Below are 27,862 nucleotides of genomic sequence, written 5' to 3' on the forward strand. Positions count from 1 at the left end.
GAACAAGTGTCAAATGCTTTGGCTCAGAAAGGGCTGCATTATTGGTTAATAGTCTTATAGAAAAATGATTCCATATGTAGATGGACAAATAGAAATTAAAAAAAAGTTGTTATGTGAATAATATTAATAAAGCTGTGTGATGTCAGCTTCGCTTTGTCAAGGCAACTACAATTTGTCAGGATGTTTTCTTAGTTGTCCAGAAACAAACGCACCCAGCCCACAGAGGCAGCGAAAAAGAGAAGGCTGTAAAAAACTTGCTTTATTTATGCAAAGCATCACATAGAGAGCACATGAAACAGGCAGCGGACATGTTTCTTAGTTGCTAGGCAACCTGAACGTTTGGCTTTTTCTTTTAGGCACTAAAATGCAACCAATCGCGTCTCCTATAAAACTACATTGTACGTTTAATACGGTCTCATTGCTGGAAGCCACGCCTTCTTTTTATTTTTGTCCAATAGACTCACTCACATTAGACGTCTAATACGGACTCATTGCTAGAAGCTGCGCCTTCTTTTTCTATTCGTCCAATAGACTGACTCGCTTAAGGGGATTTGTAGGTGTCGTCTGTTGCTAGATACGTGATTGGCTGAGGTTTCTCCCACCCCTTGTAAAGCTGCTGAAGGTGAAGGTGAACATTCCCCCCATTCACACATTCTACTGGGTGACACCGGTCTCACTGACAGCAATGGCAGCTTCCTCCATCTTTTCATCTGTTCCTCAGGCCCCGCCTGTTGCCGTCTTCAAACTTACTGCAGACTTTCGTGCTGATAAAGATTCCAGGAAAGTCAACCTTGGCGTAGGAGGTGAGACCGAGGCCTACCCGTACATTCAATGGGGCAGCTATATTTATAAAGAGGGGGCAGCTGCCATCGTAGCATGGGGCAGGGTGATGGACAGTGCAGACACTAAGTTATAGGGACAGTAACTGTAACATTATATTACTGTAATCGGTTTCAGGAACTTACCAAATGCTTAGGGTTATAATGTGGGTACCTAACCGGGTATTGATCAGATTTGACTGTACAATGATTCAGCTAAAATGATGATCTGAGAGGACGATTTCTGTGACAGGAAGAACGCGTGACCTTCCTTAAAAGTGCTGAAGTACACACAATCCTGCAGCCAACATAATGATTTCTGCATGAAGCTTTCATCTTACTGAGCATCAGCCGCTTCCTGTAGTTATAAGGTTATTAAAACCAGAATATATACATGTGGTAGAAATAACAGTTCCAAGAACTGCTGTGATAGAGCGAAGTGCCAAATTATTTAGTTCATGATTCAGATAGCGCATGCAACATTCTAATATACTCCTATTATCAATTTTTTCTTTGTTCTCTTGGTATCTTTATTTGAAAAAGCCGGAATGTAAGCTTAGGAGCCAGCCCATTTTCAGTTCAGCAGCTGGGTAGCACTTGCTGAGTGGTGGCTATATGTAGCCACCAATCAGCAAGCGCTGAACAGTGGGCGTACTTGGCAGGGTTATAGAGTTCAGAATTTAAAGGGATATGAAGCCCAGATTTTTTTTCAGATAGAACATGCAATTCTATTTTACTTATATTAATTTGTATTTATTTATTTTTTGGTATCTTTTGTTAAAAAGCAGGGATGTATGCTTTGGAGCCGGCCCATTTCTGGCGCACCATACGGCAGCAGCTTTGCAAGAATATTATCCATTTAAAAGAGCACTAGATGGTAGCACCATTTCCTGCCATAATGGGCTCCAGATGCCCACCTAGGTATCTTTTCAACACAGAATATCATGAGAACAAAACAAATTTTAATAGAAGTAAATTGGAAAGAAAGATTTCTGGGTTTCATATCCCTTTAACCTTCTTCAAAGCCTTGGAATGAAATGTATAGAGACTCTAAGAAGCCTACTAGTAAATTGAATAAACTGTAAATTTCTTTACGATGGATGATCATCTAATAGGGATTAGCTGTAGTCTAAAGATGGTTTTCTAATTAGATTGTCTGTCTGTCTGTCTGTATAATCTTCCTCCAAACTTCTCAAGGCTTAAATGTGATGAGTTTTTAAAGAGACATTTAAATTAAAACCTATAAAATGTTGTATTACACACAATGAAACAACCCTGCAGTATTTTTATTATAGTTTGCCAGCTTTTCATGTAGCTGAAATCTACACGTTTTAGTTTTTCCACCTCATAAGAGACTTCAGTTCATTCTGTGGAATTCAGAACCCTAACCCTCCTACATGCACAGTGATTGCTTGATCAGCGAGGAGCTCATTTATATTCATCCGCAGTAGTGGACATACGACATAAAACTAAAAATGTTTCTTCCAGGATTCAGATAGCGCATGCATTTTTTTTTTTTAAACCAATTTACTTATATTATCTTATTTGCTTTGCTCTTTTGGTATCCTTTGTTGAAAAATCATACATAGGTAGGCTCAGGAGCAGCAATGCACTGTTGGGAGCTGCTGATTGGTGGATGCGCATATGCCTCTTGTCATTGGCTCAAATGTGTTCATCTAGTTCCTAGTAGCGCATTGCTACTCCTTCAACAAATGATGCCGAGAGAATGAAGCACATTTGATAATAGAAGTAAATTGGAAAGTTGTATAACATTGTGTGCTCTATCTGAATCATGAAAGGGAAAAAAAAACCATGGTTTTTGTGTCCCTTTAATCAATGCAATGTAAAGCTTTTGCACTGTAGGGGTTAAGTTTCTGTGGCATATAAAGGAAAAAGAATACTTTAAAGGGACAGTCTACACCAGAGTTTTTATTGTTTAAAAGATAGATAATCCCTTTATTAGATAATCCCATTCTCTAGTTTTGCATAACCAACAGTTATATAAATACACTTTTTACCTCTGTGATTACCTTGTATCTAAACCTCTGCAAACTGCCCCCTTATTTCAGTTCTTTTGACAGACATACATTTTAGTCAATCAGAGCTGGCTCACTTGAAATCCTTGTGCGTGAGCACAGTGTTATCTATATGACACACATGAACTAATGCCCTCTAGTGGTGGAAAACTGTCAAAATGCCCTGAGAGAATAGGAGGCCTTCAAGGGCTTACAAATTAGCATATGCACCTCCTAGGTTTAGCTTTCAATTTAGAATACCAAGAGAACAAAGCAAAATTGGTGATAAAAGTATATTGAAAATTTGTTTAAAATGACATTCTCTAGCTGAATCATGAAAGTTTATTTTGGACTAGACTGTCCCTTTAATGTCCCTTTAAAAGTAGTGGTGCAGATGCAATTATTTAGAGCATGCAAAGCCAGGCGGACAATTGATATATGGGCATATATAACAATCTGAAAGGAAAAAATAGATACGAGCCAGATGTAATGTTCTAGTTTCAAACCGCATACGGAGTTGCACAATCATATTCAAGGTTGGAGTTCTGATATAAATACCTTGTTTATATGTACTTTGAATGGCAATCACTAAATCTTCCTGATCTTTGATCATTACATGGTTGAAGAGCGATGTGTGTTTATCATACTCAAAAGAACATAATAAAGTCCTTAGTCTATCGGCTCCTGTTATGGGAGAGAGAAATTGTGAATACATTTGAGGCTGACATTGATTATAATTTTTGTATTTATCTCCAGTACAGATTTGCCAGAGTGAGTCCACTGTACTTTATACATTCATTTTCAACCGTTTATCTGTAAAAATTAGCTCTATAAACACATGTGACATCTCAACATATCATGCTTATGCCTTACAACTTCTGAATCAGTTCCTCCGAGTTTAATTCTTGGTAGCTAAAGGTAAATGTGGCGTTTATGATCTATAGGGTAACGATTTATTTTGTCGCATCTTGTTCTGCAGCTTATCGCACAGATGACTCTGAACCATGGGTTCTGCCAGTAGTTAAGAAGGTGGAGCAGAAGATTGCAGCAGACCACTCTTTAAATCATGAATATCTTCCAATTCTGGGACTGCCCGAATTTCGTTCTAGTGCTTCCAGAATAGCTCTTGGTGATGATAGCCCAGCTATCAAGGAAGATCGGGTAAATCATTTTAATTTTTTTTATGTGATGTATGTAATAGAGATGCACACTTGCAGTAATGTATCTAAAAAGTATGCGCATATACATCATAATGTGTGTTGTGTATATCAAAGGGAGTATAAGATTTCTGTCTACATATTGAACACACTGAAAGATATCAGTCTCAGATAAACTTTCATGATTGAGAGAGAGCCTGCAATATAAACACATTTTAATTTATTTATTTTTTGCAAATAGGTCTCTTTCTCTCTCTTTTTTTTTTTTTTTTTTCTCTCTCGTATGCCTGTATCTAATTTGCTTTGTTCTCTTGCTGCAATGCATTTTTGAGAGCTAGCTGCTGTTTGGCGGCTACACATATATACCTCTTGTCATTGGCTCACCCAATGTGTTCAGCTAGCTCCCAGTAGTGCATTGGTGCTCCTTCAACATTGGATTCAAAGGGAACAGTAGTTACGACCCTGGTGTAGAATATTTTTTTGAGCCCATAAAGGTAAAAATCAAAAAGTCACAACTCATTCATATCCCAGTGCTCTGAAAGTGAATGGATATGTACCCAGGTGTGTATGAATAGTACAATTAGCTGTTCCAAAATCTTCTTAGCTGTATGTTCGAATAATTGGATTTTTCTCTGTACTCTTGCATAGACTTACTGTCCGATAGTACACAGTGCGTTGCGACTGTTAACCAGCCACAACGAGTGCTGATGTGGGTATGCTAGGTAGCAGTGCAAATGGAGCAAAAGCTGTGTCCTTACCAGGCTTCAGGGCTCTAGACCTTGCCAACTCACCCCGCTTGTCGAGAGATGTGTTCAGTAACTCTGCCCATCCTGTCGACACTATGCGTCTCCACTCCCGGGCTCCAGCAAGACTCTATCAAAAGTAGCTCCTCCCACTCTGACTTTGCTCTGCGTAAGCACTGTGTATAGGGCCAATAGGAACAGCTTGTGTCCGTGGAACTGCTGCCTGGGACTCAAGGGCTAGAAACTCCGCTTTACGAAAGAATTAAAGTGAAGGTAAACTTTGATGAATGAAAGCCCGTTTTTTAAAAAAATATTAAAAACAGGGGCTCTTTCATTCATCAAAGTTTAGAAAGCAGCAGATTCCTCTCTACACACGTCAGCAATGACTGATCCGGCTTTCCATCCAGGGGAGTCATATTAGATATTATATTAGATGAAATGCATACAGTGAAACGAGTTTACACATGTGGGAGATAATTTGAGCAATGTCCCAATACTATATATATAGACTGGCTGCTATGGCTCCCCCAGCACTTGGGTCCTGGTGCCGCTGCACCAATGGTAGTTCCGCCCCTTAAAGGGAATGAAGCAATTTTGATATCGGAAGTAAACTTAATTCTAAGGGGGGGATTTATGTAGCTGCGAATGCAGCTGCTAGGAAACATAAGTTAAGAAGCGCACCTCTGAGGCTGCGGACAGCAATCATCCCGGTCAGATACGTTTAAGATGATTGACACCCCCTGCTAGCGGCCGATTGGCCGTGAAATCTGCAGGGGACGGCATTTCACATGAAATGCTTGTGTAATGATAAATGCCGACAGCATATACTGTTGGCATTTATCCATGTCTATAGCGCATCATGCCCGCCTGCATCTTCATAAATTGGCCCCTAAGTGTTTCGCTGTATCTGAAACATGACAGAAAACATTTGGATTTCATGTTTCCTCACTACTGTCAGAAGCACTTCTTGTGCTGCTTAGTTTTCTAAAGCTGCAAGTACTTATTACCCATTAGGTAACTAACACATTGGATCATATCTTTAGCTTAATTTATATCTGTGTGATTGGAAACTGCATTGTTTTATTAGGTTGTCTAACGCTTTCTCATTACATTTTTAAGGTAGGTGGTGTCCAGTCTTTGGGTGGCACAGGAGCACTGCGCATTGGAGCGGAATTTCTGAGGCGCTGGTACAATGGCAACAACAATACAGCAACTCCTATCTATATTTCTGCCCCCTCTTGGGGTAAGTTCTTATATAAAAAAAAAAAAAAAAAGCTTTGCTGTAAGTTTCATGAGTATTTGTAATTTTATTTTTATTAGAACCATTCTTTGTTGGTATAACAGGGCTGGAAATAAAATCCATTAGTCTCAAGCTAGTAAGAAATTTGATTTATCCCATATTTTACATTTTGAAGTGATATTAAATAGTATGAGATTGTAGTATAAAATAATATTGTTGAAAATTGGGCTACATTTAAAAATAATAATAGTTTTAAACTCTATGTATGATTTAAAAGTTGTTTTGGATTGACTGTCCCTTTTTAAAGAAAAAAAAAAACCCTAAAAAAAAAAAACCCTGCAATACATTGTTTTGTTTTTATCCGTTCCTAATTGTCCTCAGCAGGAAACTTAAGTTTAAATGTTACCCATTGCTTTGCTTTAACTGTTTAAAATCCCTTTACATGGAGTAGTAACATATTTTTTTTTTTTTTTTCCCCTGACAATCTTTGGAGAGATATATTTCCACCCCTATGGATATTCATATGCAAAAACGTTCTGAAAATGAATATCTATGGGCTCTCACATTTTACACGATAAAAAAACAAAAAAGAAGTCAACATTTTCTGTACATGTCAGATTTTTCTAGGAAAACGTTTTGTTCTGCAAATATAGTGCACTTCTTATGGCTTTCCAACAGGCTGCGCTGGGTTGAAAATACTGTTTGCATATAGGAACTCGCGTTTATTTATTGTTCTGATGCAAAATAGTAATTTCTTCAATGAATAAGAACTGTAGCAATATGTTACCATGTTTACCTAGATTCTACCATCAGTCTGCCAGATAATGAAGCGTGATTCATCACTGCAGAGAACATTTCTTCTCCTCGAGAGTCCAGTGACAGCTCTACACCACTCTTGCTAAAGCGTAGCATTGCGCATGTAGATGTGATGCTGGTGTTCAGCTGCTCAGTCATGAAGCTTCCTAAGCACAGTTCTTGTGCTGATTTTGTTTCCAGAGGCAGTTTGAAATCTGTAGTGAGTGATGCAACAGCTGATAGGCAAATTTACGATCTATGCACTTCAGCACTTGGCAGCTCCACTTTGTCTGTATGGTGTACAACTTAATGGCTGGGCTGTTGTTGCTCCTAGACGTTTCCACATCACTATAATAGCACTTTACCAGGGCAGGTCTAGTAGGACAACAATGTCACACCCTGACTTGTGACATCCTGTGACAGTGCCACATTTAAAGACCCTAAACTCTTTAGCACGACCCATTTTATGGTGGCCAGTGTTTTGTCTATGGTAATTTCATGGCTATGTGCTGGATTTTATGCACCTGTTAGCAGTGGGTATGGCTGCGATACCTGAACTCAATCATTAGTAAAGGTGTCAAAATACTTTTGGCCATATAGTTTGTTCTTGTATCTTGTGGTCATCTGTCTGTGTGCTACCTATGTTTTTATTTTGGAAACAGAATATCACAATTTTTTTTTTTTTTTTCCCAAGGTCTCATTCTGACATTACTTTTCCAAATCATTTTTTAACATTTTTAATCCCTAACATTTTTCTTTAATCTTTATACTTTATTCAGTAAAAAAAATGCAAAATAAATATTTTAATGGTAAGGTATCTTTACTCTTGCCCTTTCAATTAAACATAAAGCACAAAGTGTACTAGTAGAACATAATTTATGTAAGAACTTACCTGATAAATTCATTTCTTTCATATTAACAAGAGTCCATGAGCTAGTGACGTATGGGATATACATTCCTACCAGGAGGGGCAAAGTTTCCCAAACCTTAAAATGCCTATAAATACACCCCTCACCACACCCACAAATCAGTTTAACGAATAGCCAAGAAGTGGGGTGATAAGAAAAAAAGTGCGAAGCATATAAAATAAGGAATTGGAATAATTGTGCTTTATACAAAAAAATCATAACCACCACAAAAAAGGGTGGGCCTCATGGACTCTTGTTAATATGAAAGAAATGAATTTATCAGGTAAGTTCTTACATAAATTATGTTTTCTTTCATGTAATTAACAAGAGTCCATGAGCTAGTGACGTATGGGATAATGACTACCCAAGATGTGGATCTTTCCACACAAGAGTCACTAGAGAGGGAGGGATAAAATAAAGACAGCCAATTCCTGCTGAAAATAATCCACACCCAAAATAAAGTTTAACAAAAAACATAAGCAGAAGATTCAAACTGAAACCGCTGCCTGAAGAACTTTTCTACCAAAAACTGCTTCAGAAGAAGAAAATACATCAAAATGGTAGAATTTAGTAAAAGTATGCAAAGAGGACCAAGTTGCTGCTTTGCAGATCTGGTCAACTGAAGCTTCATTCCTAAACGCCCAGGAAGTAGATACTGACCTAGTAGAATGAGCTGTAATTCTCTGAGGCGGAATTTTACCCGACTCAACATAGGCAAGATGAATTAAAGATTTCAACCAAGATGCCAAAGAAATGGCAGAAGCTTTCTGGCCTTTCCTAGAACCGGAAAAGATAACAAATAGACTAGAAGTCTTACGGAAAGATTTCGTAGCTTCAACATAATATTTCAAAGCTCTAACAACATCCAAAGAATGCAACGATTTCTCCTTAGAATTCTTAGGATTAGGACATAATGAAGGAACCACAATTTCTCTACTAATGTTGTTGGAATTCACAACTTTAGGTAAAAATTCAAAAGAAGTTCGCAACACCGCCTTATCCTGATGAAAAATCAGAAAAGGAGACTCACAAGAAAGAGCAGATAATTCAGAAACTCTTCTAGCAGAAGAGATGGCCAAAAGGAACAAAACTTTCCAAGAAAGTAATTTAATGTCCAATGAATGCATAGGTTCAAACGGAGGAGCTTGAAGAGCTCCCAGAACCAAATTCAAACTCCAAGGAGGAGAAATTGACTTAATGACAGGTTTTATACGAACCAAAGCTTGTACAAAACAATGAATATCAGGAAGAATAGCAAGCTTTCTGTGAAAAAGAACAGAAAGAGCGGAGATTTGTCCTTTCAAAGAACTTGCGGACAAACCCTTATCTAAACCATCCTGAAGAAACTGTAAAATTCTCGGTATTCTAAAAGAATGCCAAGAAAAATTATGAGAGACACCAAGAAATATAAGTCTTCCAGACTCTATAATATATCTCTCGAGATACAGAATTACGAGCCTGTAACATAGTATTAATCACGGAGTCAGAGAAACCTCTTTGACCAAGAATCAAGCGTTCAATCTCCATACCTTTAAATTTAAGGATTTCAGATCCGGATGGAAAAAAGGACCTTGCGACAGAAGGTCTGGTCTTAACGGAAGAGTCCATGGTTGGCAAGATGCCATCCGGACAAGATCCGCATACCAAAACCTGTGAGGCCATGCCGGAGCTATTAGCAGAACAAACGAGCATTCCCTCAGAATCTTGGAGATTACTCTTGGAAGAAGAACTAGAGGCGGAAAGATATAGGCAGGATGATACTTCCAAGGAAGTGATAATGCATCCACTGCCTCCGCCTGAGGATCCCGGGATCTGGACAGATACCTGGGAAGTTTCTTGTTTAGATGAGAGGCCATCAGATCTATCTCTGGGAGCCCCCACATTTGAACAATCTGAAGAAATACCTCTGGGTGAAGAGACCATTCGCCCGGATGCAACGTTTGGCGACTGAGATAATCCGCTTCCCAATTGTCTACACCTGGGATATGAACCGCAGAGATTAGACAGGAGCTGGATTCCGCCCAAACCAAAATTCGAGATACTTCTTTCATAGCCAGAGGACTGTGAGTCCCTCCTTGATGATTGATGTATGCCACAGTTGTGACATTGTCTGTCTGAAAACAAATGAACGATTCTCTCTTCAGAAGAGGCCAAAACTGAAGAGCTCTGAAAATTGCACGGAGTTCCAAGATATTGATCGGTAATCTCACCTCCTGAGATTCCCAAACTCCTTGTGCCGTCAGAGATCCCCACACAGCTCCCCAACCTGTGAGACTTGCATCTGTTGAAATTACAGTCCAGGTCGGAAGAACAAAAGAAGCCCCCTGAATTAAACGAAGGTGATCTGTCCACCACGTTAGAGAGTGTCGAACAATCGGTTTTAAAGATATTAATTGATATATCTTCGTGTAATCCCTGCACCATTGGTTCAGCATACAGAGCTGAAGAGGTCGCATGTGAAAACGAGCAAAGGGGATCGCGTCCGATGCAGCAGTCATAAGACCTAGAATTTCCATGCATAAGGCTACCGAAGGGAATGATTGAGACTGAAGGTTTCGACAAGCTGTAATCAATTTTAGACGTCTCTTGTCTGTTAAAGACAGAGTCATGGACACTGAATCTATCTGGAAACCCAGAAAGGTTACCCTTGTTTGAGGAATCAAAGAACTTTTTGGTAAATTGATCCTCCAACCATGATCTTGAAGAAACAACACAAGTCGATTCGTATGAGACTCTGCTAAATGTAAAGACTGAGCAAGTACCAAGATATCGTCCAAATAAGGAAATACCACAATACCCTGTTCTCTGATTACAGACAGAAGGGCACCGAGAATCTTTGTGAAAATTCTTGGAGCTGTAGCAAGGCCAAACGGTAGAGCCACAAATTGGTAATGCTTGTCTAGAAAAGAGAATCTCAGGAACTGATAATGATCTGGATGAATCGGAATATGCAGATATGCATCCTGTAAATCTATTGTGGACATATAATTCCCTTGCTGAACAAAAGGCAATATAGTCCTTACAGTTACCATCTTGAACGTTGGTATCCTTACATAACGATTCAATAATTTTAGATCCAGAACTGGTCTGAAGGAATTCTCCTTCTTTGGTACAATGAAGAGATTTGAATAAAACCCCATCCCCTGTTCCAGAACTGGAACTGGCATAATTACTCCAGCCAACTCTAGATCTGAAACACAATTCAGAAATGCTTGAGCTTTCACTGGATTTACTGGGACACGGGAAAGAAAAAATCTCTTTGCAGGAGGTCTCATCTTGAAACCAATTCTGTACCCTTCTGAAACAATGTTCTGAATCCAAAGATTGTGAACAGAATTGATCCAAATTTCTTTGAAAAAACGTAACCTGCCCCCTACCAGCTGAACTGGAATGAGGGCCGTACCTTCATGTGAACTTAGAAGCAGGCTTTGCCTTTCTAGCAGGCTTGGATTTATTCCAGACTGGAGATGGTTTCCAAACTGAAACTGCTCCTGAGGACGAAGGATCAGGCTTTTGTTCTTTGTTGAAACGAAAGGAACGAAAACGATTGTTAGCCCTGTTTTTACCTTTAGATTTTTAATCCTGTGGTAAAAAAGTTCCTTTCCCACCAGTAACAGTTGAAATAATAGAATCCAACTGAGAACCAAATAATTTGTTTCCCTGGAAAGAAATGGAAAGTAGAGTTGATTTAGAAGCCATATCAGCATTCCAGGTCTTAAGCCATAAAGCTCTTCTGGCTAAGATAGCCAGAGACATAAACCTAACATCAACTCTAATAATATCAAAAATGGCATCACAGATAAAATTATTAGCATGCTGGAGAAGAATAATAATATCATGAGAATCACGATTTACTTGTTGCGCTAGAGTTTCCAACCAAAAAGTTGAAGCTGCAGCAACATCAGCCAATGATATAGCAGGTCTAAGAAGATTACCTGAACATAGATAAGCTTTTCTTAGAAAAGATTCAATTTTTCTATCTAAAGGATCCTTAAACGAGGTACCATCTGACGTAGGAATGGTAGTACGTTTAGCAAGGGTAGAAATAGCCCCATCAACTTTAGGGATTTTGTCCCAAAATTCTAACCTGTCAGGCGGAACAGGATATAATTGCTTAAAACGTTTAGAAGGAGTAAATGAATTACCCAATTTATCCCATTCCTTGGAAATTACTGCAGAAATAGCATTAGGAACAGGAAAGACTTCTGGAATAACCGCAGGAGCTTTAAAAACCTTATCCAAACGTATAGAATTAGTATCAAGAGGACTAGAATCCTCTATTTCTAAAGCAATTAGTACTTCTTTAAGTAAAGAGCGAATAAATTCCATCTTAAATAAATATGAAGATTTATCAGCATCAATCTCTGAAATAGAATCCTCTGAACCAGAAGAGTCCAAAGAATCAGAATGATGGTGTTCATTTAAAAATTCATCTGTAGAGAGAGAAGATTTAAAAGACTTTTTACGTTTACTAGAAGGAGAAATAACAGACAAAGCCTTCTTTATGGATTCAGAAACAAAATCTCTTATGTTATCAGGAACATTCTGCACCTTAGATGTTGAGGGAACTGCAACAGGCAATGGTACATCACTAAAGGAAATATTATCTGCTTTAACAAGTTTGTCATGACAATTATTACAAACAACAGCTGGAGGAATAGCTACCAAAAGTTTACAGCAGATACACTTAGCTTTGGTAGATCCAGCAGGCAGTGGTTTTCCTGTAGTATCTTCTGGCTCAGATGCAACGTGAGACATCTTGCAATATGTAAGAGAAAAAACAACATATAAAGCAAAATAGATCAAATTCCTTATAAGACAGTTTCAGGAATGGGAAAAAATGCCAAATATCAAGCTTCTAGCAACCAGAAGCAAATGAAAAATGAGACTGAAATAATGTGGAGACAAAAGCGACGCCCATATTTTTTAGCGCCAAATAAGACGCCCACATTATTTGGCGCCTAAATGCTTTTGGCGCCAAAAATGACGCCACATCCGGAACGCCAACATTTTTGAAAAAATGACGCAACTTCCGGCGACACGTATGACGCCGGAAACGGAAAAGAATTTTTGCGCCAAAAAAGTCCGCGCCAAGAATGACGCAATAAAATGAAGCATTTTCAGCCCCCGCGAGCCTAACAGCCCACAGGGAAAAAGTCAAATTTTTGAGGTAAGAAAAATATGATAATTCAATGCATAATCCCAAATATGAAACTGACTGTCTGAAAATAAGGAAAGTTGAACATTCTGAGTCAAGGCAAATAAATGTTTGAATACATATATTTAGAACTTTATAAATAAAGTGCCCAACCATAGCTTAGAGTGTCACAGAAAATAAGACTTACTTACCCCAGGACACTCATCTACATGTTTGTAGAAAGCCAAACCAGTACCGAAACGAGAATCAGTAGAGGTAATGGTAAATATAAGAGTATATCGTCGATCTGAAAAGGGAGGTAAGAGATGAATCTCTACGACCGATAACAGAGAACCTTATGAAATAGACCCCGTAGAAGGAGATCACTGCATTCAATAGGCAATACTCTCTTCACATCCCTCTGACATTCACTGCACGCTGAGAGGAAAACCGGGCTCCAACTTGCTGCGGAGCGCATATCAACGTAGAATCTAGCACAAACTTACTTCACCACCTCCCTTGGAGGCAAAGTTTGTAAAAACTGATTTGTGGGTGTGGTGAGGGGTGTATTTATAGGCATTTTAAGGTTTGGGAAACTTTGCCCCTCCTGGTAGGAATGTATATCCCATACGTCACTAGCTCATGGACTCTTGTTAATTACATGAAAGAAATATATATCTCATAATATACTTCTTTATGACCACTTAAGTATCTACTAATAACCTGTATGGATGGCACAAGTTGATTCTAATTGTCTTTTTTCCATCTAAAGAAAACCATAATGCTGTGTTTATGGACGCTGGATTTAAGGATATCCGAAGCTATCGCTATTGGGATGCTGTGAAACGAGGGCTTGACCTTAAAGGATTTTTGGAGGATTTGGAGGTGAGCTAGATTTCTTCTGCATCATTTATTTTATTAAATTACAATTTCTGGGGCTCCTTGATACACAACTGGAGAACACTGACAATTTTTTTGTAACCTTTTGCACTGGTCTTGGCTAATGTGTCATGAGGCAAGATGTAGGAGTAGCTGAATCCTTATGTGAATGCAATGATTTTGCTTTTGACAAGAATACACTTATTTATCTGTTAATTATTTAAGTCTTTGTGTTTTCCATACAGAATGCTCCAGAGCACTCAATCTTTGTCCTTCATGCATGTGCACACAACCCTACTGGAACAGACCCCACTCCTGATGAATGGAAACAAATTGCGGAAGTCATGAAGGTATGTAAGGGAGGTCAGGCGAGGATGATCATCCCTTGATACAGTTGCCAAACCACAGCTTCCAACTGAGGACCCCCTCTTAAAGGGACACTGAACCCAAAAAATGTCTTTCGTGATTCAGATAGAACATGATATTGTAAGCAACTTTCTAATTTACTCCTAATTATCAAATTTTCTTTGTATCCTTATTTAAAATGCAAGAATGAACGTTTAGATGCCGGCCCATTTTTGGTGAACAACCTGGGTTGTTCTTGCTAATTGGTGGATAAATTCATCCACCAATAAAAACGTGTTGTCCAGAGTCTGAACCAAAAAAAAGCTTAGATGCCTTCTTTTTCAAATAAAGATAGCAAGAGAACGAAGAAAAATTGATAATAGGAGTCAATTAGAAAATTGCTTAAAATTGCATGTTCTGAGTTACGAAAGAAAAAGTTTGGGTTCTGAATCCTTTTAATGACTACCTCTCTATTATTCATGGATTTCCATCCACAACTATTTTTTTTTATTTATTTTATTTTTTTTTTGAATCAGCTTTATTGAAAAGATAATAAAGGTAGAGTTACAGGGTGTGGAGACGCAGCTCCATGTTGATACATATAAAGTAAAGCGTAATATGTTAGATATGAAGCTATTTCAGTTTTAATTAACTTAACATTGAACTGGACTGGGACAACGCACACTTAACCTTATAATTTGATTCTCAACAAGACTTATAAAGGAGGTTATGCGCAAGAGTTCATTCCTTTCATTTATTTATATTACTGTTTGACTAAAGGGAAATTCCACCCCCAGGTAAGTCCGGTTCTTCACAGGACTGAAAGTAAATATAGGACCCGTCTAGCTATCTTTGAGATATGTTTCCCATAATGATAAGATTTCGGAGTACACCTCCATTCTGTCCGTTTTTAAATAATACAGTTCTTCAAGATGGATTAGTTCAGATACTCTTTGTACCCACATTTCTATAGTAGGTGGTTCTTCATCCACAACTATTTTTAAGAATAACAGTTTCACAATCTCTCCTGTTACACCCTTAGAACCAAAAGGTAGCAATCGTTGGTTTAGGTGTAAATGAAAATTGCCATACGAGAGAAATATGCTACTAACATGAACTCTGTTAGTTTAGATAAATCATCTTTGGTTTTTATCAGTCATTATTCAGAGCTTATTTTCCTTGAAAATGTGCATTTGTGCCGTGATTACGCATTTTAGTTGGGGTATGAAGAACTTATTTTGTTGCACCTCATTAGTAGGAAGTTTGTTTCAAATGTGCTTTATGTATAATCTAGTTATGCTTGTGTGATAAGTAAAACCATTATCAAAAATAGATAAAAACTATATGAAAAAAAACCTGTATGAGCGCATCTTAGACTTCTAAACATAGGAAATACACACCACTTGTTGTGTTTCAAAGTTGTCACAATTTTTATAAAAAAAAAAAAAAAAACTTTTAAAGCTTGTTGTAAAAGTTGGTCGTGTGTGTGTGTGTGTGCAACATTTTCTGTAATTTTGAATTAAAAGGGAGCGTTTGCTTAAAATAAAAATGTAGTGAATACAATTTTCTTTCTCTTTTCACTCCTCCTTTCTAGAGACGGCATCTTTTCACATTCTTTGACTCAGCCTACCAGGGCTTTGCTTCAGGAAGTCTAGATAAAGATGCCTGGGCTGTTAGATTTTTTGTTTCTCAGGGCTTTGAGCTGTTTTGTGCTCAATCATTTTCAAAGAACTTTGGCTTGTACAGTGAGTATCTTTTAACAACAAATTGATATTGAATTATTATAATAATATTATTTTTTTTTTTTTTTTAATTAAAAGTTTGCATTTCCTATTGCCTCTGTCTTTTCACTCTTTGCCTACAATTATTTTTTTGTGTAGACGAAAGAGTGGGAAACTTGACCGTTGTTGGGAAAGACAATGAGAACGTTGCACGTGTCCTTTCACAAATGGAGAAGATTGTGCGAACTACCTGGTCAAATCCTCCATCACAAGGAGCGCGTATTGTTGCCACAACTCTCAACACACCTGAGCTGTTTGATGAATGGTAAGATTTAGTTTTCTATAGACGCATATATGATGTTGATCAGAACCAAAGACCAAAGCCCGTAGAGTAAGCCTAATTTTATATATGAAGTGTAGGCTTAATTCTCCCAGGTTGAAATGAGGGTGTGCTTCACAAACCTTACACAAATTGGTCATTATACACTTTATAAAGGTAGGACTGACTTGAATCGTGTTTGCCTTTGATAAAGCTACGGCGAAATGCGCATAAGGCGACCGCTACCTGTTGTGAGCTGCTAATTATGTGTGAAATTTGTTCTACATACGCTATATAGCTAGTTTTGTGTTCAACTGGGCTCGTTTTCTAAGTATATTCAATTACTGTGATATAAATTAGCTGGGACTATGTCCCTATTTGATATGGTACTTTTACCAGGGAGTCCTCTTTATATGTGAAATGTGTTCCTCATTTGGTCTTACCTAGCTATAGGAGTGCTAACAGAGGACTCCACCGTAGTTGTACTTTTTGCATATGCTATATTTGGGACTGTGTCTTTGCCTTATATTGGGCTAAGTACTTTAACTACTGTATAGAGGGTCCTTCTGTATAACTAGGCACCTATACTTTGATATCATTATTGTGATTGTTTATGTCTTGCAGTCTCACACAGGTCTGATGTGTGACTTTTTTTTTATTTATTGTGTGTATGTTGTTTGGTGTGTCCATATTTCCGTTATTCACAGAATTTATATACCAAATAAAAGTTACATTTTAAGGTCTCTGTCTTTTCCTATCCTTACATTTATACTGTTTTTCAAGTGAGTGCTTTGATTGGTGTTTCGTTTTTCTTTCTATGATATAATATTATTGTACAGCACTTAGCACCCTCCGCAATCCTATTTTTTTTTTTTTTTTTTTTTGTGGGTCCAATATAGGTACCCTGTGCTACACACGATTACCTTATATCTCTTAATTCTCCTAAAGCCTTATGCATCTCACATATTAATATTCCTTACTGTATTTCTCTTTATTATAATTATTTAGTCTGTTCCATGAATCAATCACCCTATATATAAATTACTCCTGTAAAGTTACTCTTGTGAGAAACTTTAGAAACCTTTTTAAAAAGTACAGCATTTCAATCGTATCACTTCTTCTCTCGTCTAAGCTATACATAAAGTATTTTGTTTATAGCCTGTTCAATTATCAGTAGATTTGAACTGATTTTAGTTTTAAAGGGGTATTAAACTCTAAATACATTTTAATAAGCATAGTATTTTGTTTATTCCCCACCTCCCTCTAGTCATGGGTGCCGCCATTTTGAAATCTAGCTTTCACTACATCCCAGTGCTGATGTGTTTGCACATGTGCAGTAACTCTCCTTCAGATACCCGCAGTGTAATAAGCTAGGGTCCAAAATAGCAGCAACCATGGTTAGAGGTGCATGAAATGTATTTAGTGTTTCATGTCCCGTTAAGGGAGGACTGCTGAATTCTATAGGAATTGTTGATTTTGAAAAACGGGGTAAAGTGTATAGGACATTAATAAACGTCTTAGTCTATCGGTAGCATTGGGAGTGGTGTGTGTGTGTGTGGTCTATTTTCCATAAGCACTAAAGCTGAAAGGGAAGTATATGCATATTTAAATAGCTTGCATACAAGTAGCTGTATTTGCCATGTAGTTTGTGCACATATAGTAAACAATGGACAATATATGTTTTCCTAAAAATGTTTGTGGCAGCGGACTCTGTTATGGCCGCCCAGCAGGAGGTCCTAAAGCCCTTTTCTCCAACATAGGTGTGTCCGGTCCACGGCGTCATCCTTACTTGTGGGATATTCTCTTCCCCAACAGGAAATGGCAAAGAGTCCCAGCAAAGCTGGTCACATGATCCCTCCTAGGCTCCGCCCACCCCAGTCATTCTCTTTGCCGTTGCACAGGCAACATCTCCACGGAGATGGTTAAGAGTTTTTTGGTGTTTAAATGTAGTTTTATTCTTCTATCAAGTGTTTGTTATTTTAAAATAGTGCTGGTATGTACTATTTACTCTGAAACAGAAAAAAGATGAAGATTTCTGTTTGTAAGAGGAAGATGATTTTAGCAGAAGTTACTAAAATCGATTGCTGTTTCCACACAGGACTGTTGAGATGAAGTAACTTCAGTTGGGGGAAACAGTTGGCAGACTTTTCTGCTTAAGGTATGACTGGCCATATTTCTAACAAGACTATGTAATGCTGGAAGGCTGTCATTTCCCCTTATGGGGACCGGTAAGCCATTTTCTTAGTTAAATAAAAGAATAAAGGGCTTCATAAGGGCTTAAAAAACTGGTAGACATTTTTCTGGGCTAAAACGATTGCTTTGCTAGGCATATTTTGCAGATTCTAACTATTAATGGTTATTATAATCTTGGGGATTGTTTAGAAAAACGGCAGGCACTGTGTTGGACACCTTTTTCAGATGGGGGCCTTTTCTAGTTATAGACAGAGCCTCATTTTCGCGCCACTAATGCGCAGTTGTTTTTGGAGAGCAAGGCATGCAGATGCATGTGTGAAGAGCTAAGAATCACTGAAAAAGCTTATAGAAGGCATCATTCTGGGCTTGGTTGGGTCTCAGCAAAGCATATAGCTGGGACTGTATAGGGGTTAAATGTAAAAACGGCTCCGGTTCCGTTAATTTAAGGGTTAAAGCTCTGAAATTTGGTGTGCAATACTTTTAATGCTTTAAGACACTGTGGTGAAATTTTGGTGAATTTTGAACAATTCCTTCATACTTTTTCACATATTCAGTAATAAAGTGTTTTCAGTTTGAAATTTAAAGTGACAGTAACGGTTTTATTTTAAAACGTTTTTTGTGCTTTGTTGACAAGTTTAAGCCTGTTTAACATGTCTGTACCATCAGATAAGCTATGTTCTATATGTATGAAAGCCAAGGTGTCTCCCCATTTAAATTTATGTGATAATTGTGCCATAGTGTCCAAACAAAGTAGGGACAGCAATGCCACAGATAATGATATTGCCCAAGATGATTCCTCAAATGAGGGGAGTAAACATGATACTACATCATCCCCTTCTGTGTCTACACCAGTTTTGCCCACACAAGAGGCCCCTAGTACATCTAGTGCGCCAATTCTTATTACCATGCAACAATTAACGGCTGTAATGGATAACTCTATAGCAAACATTTTATCCAAAATGCCTACTTATCAGAGAAAGCGCGATTGCTCTGTTTTAAACACTGAAGAGCAAGAGGACGCTGATGATAACTGTTCTGACATACCCTCACACCAATCTGAAGGGGCCATGAGGGAGGTTTTGTCTGAGGGAGAAATTTCAGATTCAGGAAAAATTTCTCAACAAGCTGAACCTGATGTTGTGACATTTAAATTTAAATTAGAACATCTCCGCGCACTGCTTAAGGAGGTATTATCTACTCTGGATGATTGTGACAATTTGGTCATTCCAGAGAAATTATGTAAGATGGACAAGTTCCTAGAGGTTCCGGTGCCCCCCGACGCTTTTCCTATACCCAAGCAGGTGGCGGACATAGTAAATAAGGAGTGGGAAAGGCCCGGCATACCTTTTGTTCCCCCCCCTATATTTAAGAAATTATTTCCTATAGTCGACCCCAGAAAGGACTTATGGCAGACAGTCCCCAAGGTCGAGGGGGCGGTTTCTACTCTAAATAAACGCACTACTATTCCTATCGAAGATAGTTGTGCTTTCAAAGATCCTATGGATAAAAAATTAGAAGGTTTGCTTAAAAAGATTTTTGTTCAGCAGGGTTACCTTCTACAACCAATTTCATGCATTGTTCCTGTCACTACGGCAGCGTGTTTCTGGTTCGAGGAACTAGAAAAGTCGCTCAATAAAGAATCTTCGTATGAGGAGGTTATGGACAGAGTTCAAGCACTTAAATTGGCTAACTCTTTTATTTTAGATGCCGCTTTGCAATTAGCTAGATTAGCGGCGAAAAATTCAGGGTTTGCTATCGTGGCGCGCAGAGCGCTTTGGCTAAAGTCTTGGTCAGCGGATGTGTCTTCCAAGACAAAATTGCTTAACATCCCTTTCAAGGGTAAAACATTATTTGGACCTGATTTGAAAGAGATTATTTCAGACATCACTGGGGGAAAGGGCCACGCCCTCCCACAGGATAGGTCTTTTAAGGCTAAAAATAGGCCTAATTTTCGTCCCTTTCGCAGAAACGGACCAGCCTCTAATTCTACATCCTCTAAGCAAGAGGGTAATACTTCACAACCCAAACCAGCCTGGAGACCATTGCAAGGCTGGAACAAGGGTAAGCAGGCCAAGAAGCCTACCACTGCTACCAAAACAGCATGAAGGGATGGCCCCCCATCCGGGACCGGATCTGGTGGGGGGCAGACTTTCTCTCTTTGCTCAGGCTTGGGCAAGAGATGTTCAGGATCCTTGGGCGCTAGAAATAGTTTCTCAAGGTTATCTCCTGGAATTCAAGGAACTACCCCCAAGGCGAAGGTTCCACAGGTCTCAATTATCTTCAAACCAAATAAAAAGACAGGCATTCTTACATTGTGTAGAAGACCTGTTAAAAATGGGAGTGATTCATCCAGTTCCAATAAGAGAACAAGGGATGGGTTTTTATTCCAACCTGTTCATAGTTCCCAAAAAAGAGGGAACATTCAGACCAATTTTGGATCTCAAGGTTCCATCGTTCAAAATGGAAACTATTCGAACGATCCTACCTACTATCCAGGAAAATCAATTTATGACTACCGTGGATTTAAAGGATGCGTACCTACATATTCCTATCCACAAGGAACATCATCAGTTCCTAAGGTTCGCTTTTCTGGACAAGCATTACCAGTTTGTGGCACTTCCATTCGGATTAGCCGCTGCTCCAAGGATTTTCACAAAGGTACTAGGGTCCCTTCTAGCGGTTCTAAGACCAAGGGGCATTGCAGTAGTACCTTACTTGGACGACATCCTGATTCAAGCGTTGTCTCTGTCAAAAGCAAAGGCTCATACGGACATCGTCCTAGCCTTTCTCAGATCTCACGGATGGAAGGTGAACAAAGAAAAAAGTTCTCTGTCCCCGTCAACAAGAGTTCCCTTCTTGGGAACGATTATAGATTCCTTAGAAATGAGGATTTTTCTGACAGAGGTCAGAAAATCAAAAATTCTAAGCTCTTGTCAAGTACTTCATTCTGTTCTTCGTCCTTCCATAGCGCAGTGCATGGAAGTAATAGGATTGATGGTTGCAGCAATGGACATAGTTCCTTTTGCACGAATTCATCTAAGACGATTACAACTGTGCATGCTCAGACAGTGGAATGGGGATTATACAGACTTGTCTCCGACGATTCAAGTAGATCAAAAGACCAGAGATTCACTCCGTTGGTGGCTGATCCTGGACAATCTGTCACAGGGAATGAGCTTCCGCAGACCAGAGTGGGTCATTGTCACGACCGACGCCAGCCTGGTGGGCTGGGGCGCGGTCTGGGAACCCCTGAAAGCTCAGGGTCTATGGTCTCGGGAAGAATCTCTTCTCCCGATAAACATTCTGGAACTGAGAGCGATATTCAATGCTCTCAAAGCTTGGCCTCAACTAGCAAAGGCCAAATTCATAAGGTTTCAATCAGACAACATGACGACTGTTGCATATATCAATCATCAGGGGGGAACAAGGAGTTCCCTAGCGATGGAAGAAGTGACCAAAATAATCCAATGGGCGGAGGATCACTCCTGCCACTTGTCTGCAATCCACATCCCAGGAGTGGAAAATTGGGAAGCGGATTTTCTGAGGAGTCAGACATTCCATCCGGGGGAGTGGGAACTCCATCCGGAAATCTTTGCCCAAATAATTCAATTATGGGGCATTCCAGACATGGATCTGATGGCGTCCCGTCAGAACTTCAAGGTTCCTTGCTACGGGTCCAGATCCAGGGATCCAAGGGCGACTCTAGTAGATGCACTAGTAGCACCTTGGACCTTCAACCTAGCTTATGTATTCCCACCATTTCCTCTCATTCCCAGGCTGGTAGCCAGGATCAATCAAGAGAGGGCCTCGGTGATCTTGATAGCTCCTGCGTGGCCACGCAGGACTTGGTATGCAGACCTGGTGAATATGTCATCGGCTCCACCATGGAAGCTACCTTTGAGACAGGACCTTCTTGTTCAGGGTCCATTCGAACATCCAAATCTGGTTTCCCTCCAACTGACGGCTTGGAGATTGAACGCTTGATTTTATCAAAGCGTGGGTTTTCAGATTCTGTAATAGATACTCTGATTCAGGCTAGAAAGCCTGTAACTAGAAAAATTTACCATAAAATATGGAAAAAATATATCTGTTGGTGTGAATCTAAAGGATTCCAATGGAACAAGATAAAAATTCATAAGATTCTATCCTTTCTACAAGAAGGTTTGGAGAAAGGATTATCTGCAAGTTCTCTGAAGGGACAGATCTCTGCTTTATCTGTTTTACTTCACAAAAGACTGGCAGCTGTGCCAGATGTTCAAGCATTTGTTCAGGCTCTGGTTAGAATCAAGCCTGTTTACAGACCTTTGACTCCTCCCTGGAGTCTAAATCTAGTTCTTTCAGTTCTTCAAGGGGTTCCGTTTGAACCCTTACATTCCGTAGATATTAAGTTATTATCTTGGAAAGTTTTGTTTTTGGTTGCAATTTCTTCTGCTAGAAGAGTTTCAGAGTTATCTGCTCTGCAGTGTTCTCCGCCCTATCTGGTGTTCCATGCAGATAAGGTGGTTTTGCGTACTAAGCCTGGTTTTCTTCCGAAAGTTGTTTCCAACAAAAATTTTAACCAGGAGATAGTTGTACCTTCTTTGTGTCCGAATCCAGTTTCAAAGAAGGAACGTTTGTTGCACAATTTGGACGTAGTCCGTGCTCTAAAATTCTATTTAGAGGCTACTAAAGATTTCAGACAAACATCTTCCTTGTTTGTTGTTTATTCTGGTAAAAGGAGAGGTCAAAAAGCGACTTCTACCTCTCTTTCCTTTTGGCTTAAAAGCATTATCCGATTGGCTTATGAGACTGCCGGACGGCAGCCTCCTGAAAGAATCACAGCTCACTCCACTAGGGCTGTGGCTTCCACATGGGCCTTCAAGAACGAGGCTTCTGTTGACCAGATATGTAAGGCAGCGACTTGGTCTTCACTGCACACTTTTGCCAAATTTTACAAATTTGATACTTTTGCTTCTTCGGAGGCTATTTTTGGGAGAAAGGTTTTGCAAGCCGTGGTGCCTTCCATTTAGGTGACCTGATTTGCTCCCTCCCTTCATCCGTGTCCTAAAGCTTTGGTATTGGTTCCCACAAGTAAGGATGACGCCGTGGACCGGACACACCAATGTTGGAGAAAACAGAATTTATGCTTACCTGATAAATTACTTTCTCCAACGGTGTGTCCGGTCCACGGCCCGCCCTGGTTTTTTTAATCAGGTCTGATGAATTATTTTCTCTAACTACAGTCACCACGGTATCATATGGTTTCTCCTATATATATATTTCCTCCTGTCCGTCGGTCGAATGACTGGGGTGGGCGGAGCCTAGGAGGGATCATGTGACCAGCTTTGCTGGGACTCTTTGCCATTTCCTGTTGGGGAAGAGAATATCCCACAAGTAAGGATGACGCCGTGGACCGGACACACCGTTGGAGAAAGTAATTTATCAGGTAAGCATAAATTCTGTTTTTTTAATTAACAGTTGACATTGAAAAATATTTTGTTAAAAGGGTTTATTTATTTCTATTTTGAAACTTTATAAAAAGTGATGTATGTACTTTCCTAGATATCCATTCCATACTGATTGATAAGAACTACTGTGATCTTCACAGGTCACAAAAGATTTAGTGAGATTGTTAAATTTTTTTTTTTTTTAATCAAAAAAATGTTTTACATTTTTGTCTTTAAAGGGATATGAAACCCATTTTTTTTTTTTTCTTTCATGATTCAGATAGAGCATGTGATTTTAAACAGCTTACGTTTTTTTTTTCTTTGTTCTCTTGATATCTTTTGTTCAAAAGCAGCAACGTATTCTCAGGAGCCAGCACTATATGGCAGCACTATTTCATGTAGTGCTCCAGATGCCTACCTAGGTATCAAACACAGAGTATCATGGGAGCTAAACCTATTTGATAATAGAAGTAAAATGGAAACTTTAATTTAAAATTTGTATGCTCTGTCTGAATCACAAAAGAAAAGTTTTGGGTTTCATATCCCTTTTTATGACCGAACAAAAGAAATGGAGTAAAACATCCCTTTAGCTTTTCCTCTGTTTCACATAAACGCATGGGTAACGGCACAAACTCTTAGGAGTCATATTACTGTTACATACGTGTTATGGTTGTGACTATCTCTTATGATCCCTTTTTTTAAAAATGTAAATTGTAAAAAAAAAATTTTTTTATTTTTGTTGTTGTTGAGATTTTGATATCCTTTTTAGGGACGAAAGTTAAACCAGTTGTCTTTATTTGTTTATCAAATGATCTTTCTTTATAAGGAGGGATAATGTAAAGACAATGGCAGAAAGAGTCCTGTTGATGAGAGCTGAACTTAAAGCTCGATTGGAGGCCCTTAAAATACCTGGAACTTGGAACCACATAGTTGAGCAAATTGGAATGTTTAGCTACACTGGTCTTAACCGTAAGTAAAGTCTGCATATATTGGTGATTACAGTGTGAAACATATGATCAGAGAAAACTGAAACTTTCTTTCTCTTCCCCCCCCCCCCAAATAAATACAAAAAGCCAACTTTATTAGAAAATCCTATCTAAATATTCTCTACCTTTTTTAATATTTAACTGTATATTATTAGACTATTACTATTATGGCCTTTTAAGTATGCTTTCATGGAATGGTGCTTAGCTTCAACAAAGGATACAGAGAGGAACATTTGCTAATAAAAGTAAATGGGTAAATTATGAGTATGTGCTGTCTGTTTTCGCTTTATTGTGCGCTAGCACGCCTTGACAGTTTACAAGTGGGATCAATTATATATTCTAAAGAGTAGAAAAATTAAAATAATTCTGCAGCGGCCAAATCCCTGAACAGGATACAGCAAGTTTCCCACTCTTCTTGAATACAGAAAATTACATAAGAGCAAAGAATGGGATGGCGCTATCTGAATACCCTTCCTCCTTTTTATTTTTTTTTAACAGAGGAACAGCTAGTTAAATGCCTATACATATGTGGTACCCCAAGGGAAACTCCCAGGGAGGAAGGGTGTAATATTAGCTCATATAAGCGAGTAAAAGTGCTCAAAAATTATTACTAAGTATCGCCAATATCATACAGTCTAAATAAGAGTAAGTACTAAATCTCAACAAGCCCAAATTAAAATGAATTAAAAATCAGATCTAAGCATGAAATATAAATATGTAGAACAAATCCAGTTTAACAATGGTAAAACCTTAAACCACAACATAAAATGCAAATCTAAAAGCTTAGATATGAATGAAGGAGCGATGAGAACAAATTTATAGTATAAATTCTTACAGGCTCCAACCTCAAGCAATATGAGGTAAGTCGATAGCGTGACAGGAGAGCTCTGATCCGGCACTACATGTAACCCGCCGCAAGGTCTGTGTCTTTATATGGTGCCTTCAGTTGCAGTGTGGTAGAAGCGATCAGGGATCCTCCAGTGAAAGTAACATAAGAAGAAACAAAACACAAAATAATGGTGCAATACTGTGGTTTAATCGGAAAAACAAACCGCATGTATAAAGCCTTGATGATATTCTGCTCACATTAATTAACCTCAAAGATGAGGTATTTACAAGCCTTAGACTCAATCCATGTGCTGATTAACAATCTGTCCCTCTGTGTACAGCAGATGAACAAACTGCTTTCACATCCAGATAGGGTTTATAAGTTTCCCACAAACTAAGATTCAAATAAAATTAAACATATAAAAATGTCACTGTGACAGGTGCCGTATTACCTTATGCGTTTCGAAGGAATAAAAACTATATGATCTCCTTCATCAGAGGTTTAAGAAGTCACTGAAAGTTTGCCGTTTAAAAATGGATGGTGAGGCTCCACCTCCAAGCTAAAGAGAATCTGGTTGGTGTTTCTGGTCACATGTCTTGTGACTCATCTTGACACTTCTCCCGGAGCACCAATGGTCTAACACTCCATGTGAATTACTACTATTAATGGACATTTTGTTCTCAAAGCTCCTTTATTCATATCTAAGCTTTTAGCTTTGCATTTTATGTTTTAGGTTTTACCATTTTTGAGCTGGATTTGTTCCATATATTTATATTTCATGCTTAGATCTGATTTTTAAATTTTAATCCATTTCAATTTGGGCTTGTTGAGATTTAGTACTTACTCTTATTCAGACCTTATGATATTGGAGATACAAGTAGTGATTTTTGAGCACTTTTACTCGCTCATTTGAGCTAACATTAACCCCCTTCCTCCCTGGGAGTTTCCTTTGGGGTACCACATTTGTATGGACATTTAACTAGCTGTTCCTGTGTTAAAAAAATAAATAAAAAAAGGAATATCGCTATCCCATTCCTTTTTGCAGTAATAATATCCAAGAGGATAAGTCAGATTAAAAGTGAAGTTTTATACTGTAAAACCAGTGAGTGCTGTGTCTATCTCCTCTTGGATTCCTGTATTGTTTCACATAGTACCCAGTGGATGTTCTTTGTTTAAGTGAGTACACTACAAAGGTATGTACCTTGCTATTACTGCATACAAGGGGTTTATTTTGACTTCCATGTTCCTTTTAACACTAACAACTTTTCACCTAAATTAATTAAATGTTTTAATAAGATATCTTTTGAACATTTTAATCACGTTTTTGTAATTTCTTTTTCAGCCAAACAAGTTGAGTACCTTATTAAAGAGAAGCATATCTACTTGATGGCCAGCGGACGCATAAATATGTGTGGGATCACTACTAAGAATCTTGACTACGTAGCTCAGTCAATTTATGAAGCAGCCACAAAGATACATTAAAAAAAAAAAAAAAAACTTATTGTAGTTGAAATAGCGCTTCATTTGTGTGTTGTAGTCGGTGTCATAAGAATTGTCGATCTCATATATATATATTTTTTTTTTTATGGCTTTTAAAACAAACAATAAGGAATAAAATAAGCTGCAGGGAGACTTGTTACATAGGAACTTTAACCTGTGTGGAAGAAAAACTTTGTCACGATTAAAGCTTTATTGGTATTTTGCACTTAATTTTCTTTCATTTAAAACCAGGAATTTTAATGTATTAGATTTACGATCAAATAATAGGAAATAGTTAACATTGATGTTAATTCTATTTGAAACTAACTCCTTCCTCTCCTGATTCCAGTAAAGGTTTATGAAATTTCAAATGTCACCAAAGTGAAAGTTATTTTTCATGGATTTATTTATTTTAACACTGTACAAAGTATCTTGACAGTGTTCTTATACTGTATGCAAAATTCTAATTTTGCCTTTAATATGATGTATAGCAATCTGACAGTGCAATACAGGGGTGCCAAAATTGGCTCCTTGACTTTAAATCACAAACCTATGGGACACTATAAAGCCAAATCTTGTTGTCTTAAACTTGCTTTTGTGATTTGTTGTAACCTAATCAATGTATGCATTAAACAGGACTTTTAAGTGCATCCCATGTTGTAGTGTCTGTTTTTGTCAACGTGGGAATTTTCTCAACAGATTTATTGGTAAAACCACTGGTTGTACAAGAGTTTGTGTTTTTTACAACTACAAGAGTGGAGCTTGCCCTTTGTAAATACTTTAGGAAAATAAATTGTGTTTCTCAAAATAACATAATTTATGTAAGAACTTACCTGATAAATTCATTTCTTTCATATTAGCAAGAGTCCATG

The 27,862-nt window shown here is 38.3% G+C and overlaps 1 protein-coding gene across 1 annotated transcript; it reads left to right on the plus strand.

Moving 5' to 3' along the window:
- Window positions 1-604: 604 nt before the first annotated feature.
- Window positions 605-27,640, plus strand: GOT1 (glutamic-oxaloacetic transaminase 1). The gene is made up of 9 exons (XM_053692542.1): window positions 605-803; window positions 3,813-3,994; window positions 5,853-5,976; window positions 13,586-13,698; window positions 13,938-14,042; window positions 15,632-15,782; window positions 15,918-16,083; window positions 24,523-24,665; window positions 26,854-27,640. Exons 1-9 carry the CDS (start codon window positions 686-688, stop codon window positions 26,991-26,993), a joined length of 1,242 nt encoding a protein of 413 aa, XP_053548517.1. The 5' UTR covers window positions 605-685; the 3' UTR covers window positions 26,994-27,640.
- Window positions 27,641-27,862: the final 222 nt, after the last annotated feature.

Source organism: Bombina bombina, chromosome 9, assembly GCF_027579735.1.
Source record: "Bombina bombina isolate aBomBom1 chromosome 9, aBomBom1.pri, whole genome shotgun sequence".
Classification (NCBI taxonomy): domain Eukaryota; kingdom Metazoa; phylum Chordata; class Amphibia; order Anura; family Bombinatoridae; genus Bombina; species Bombina bombina.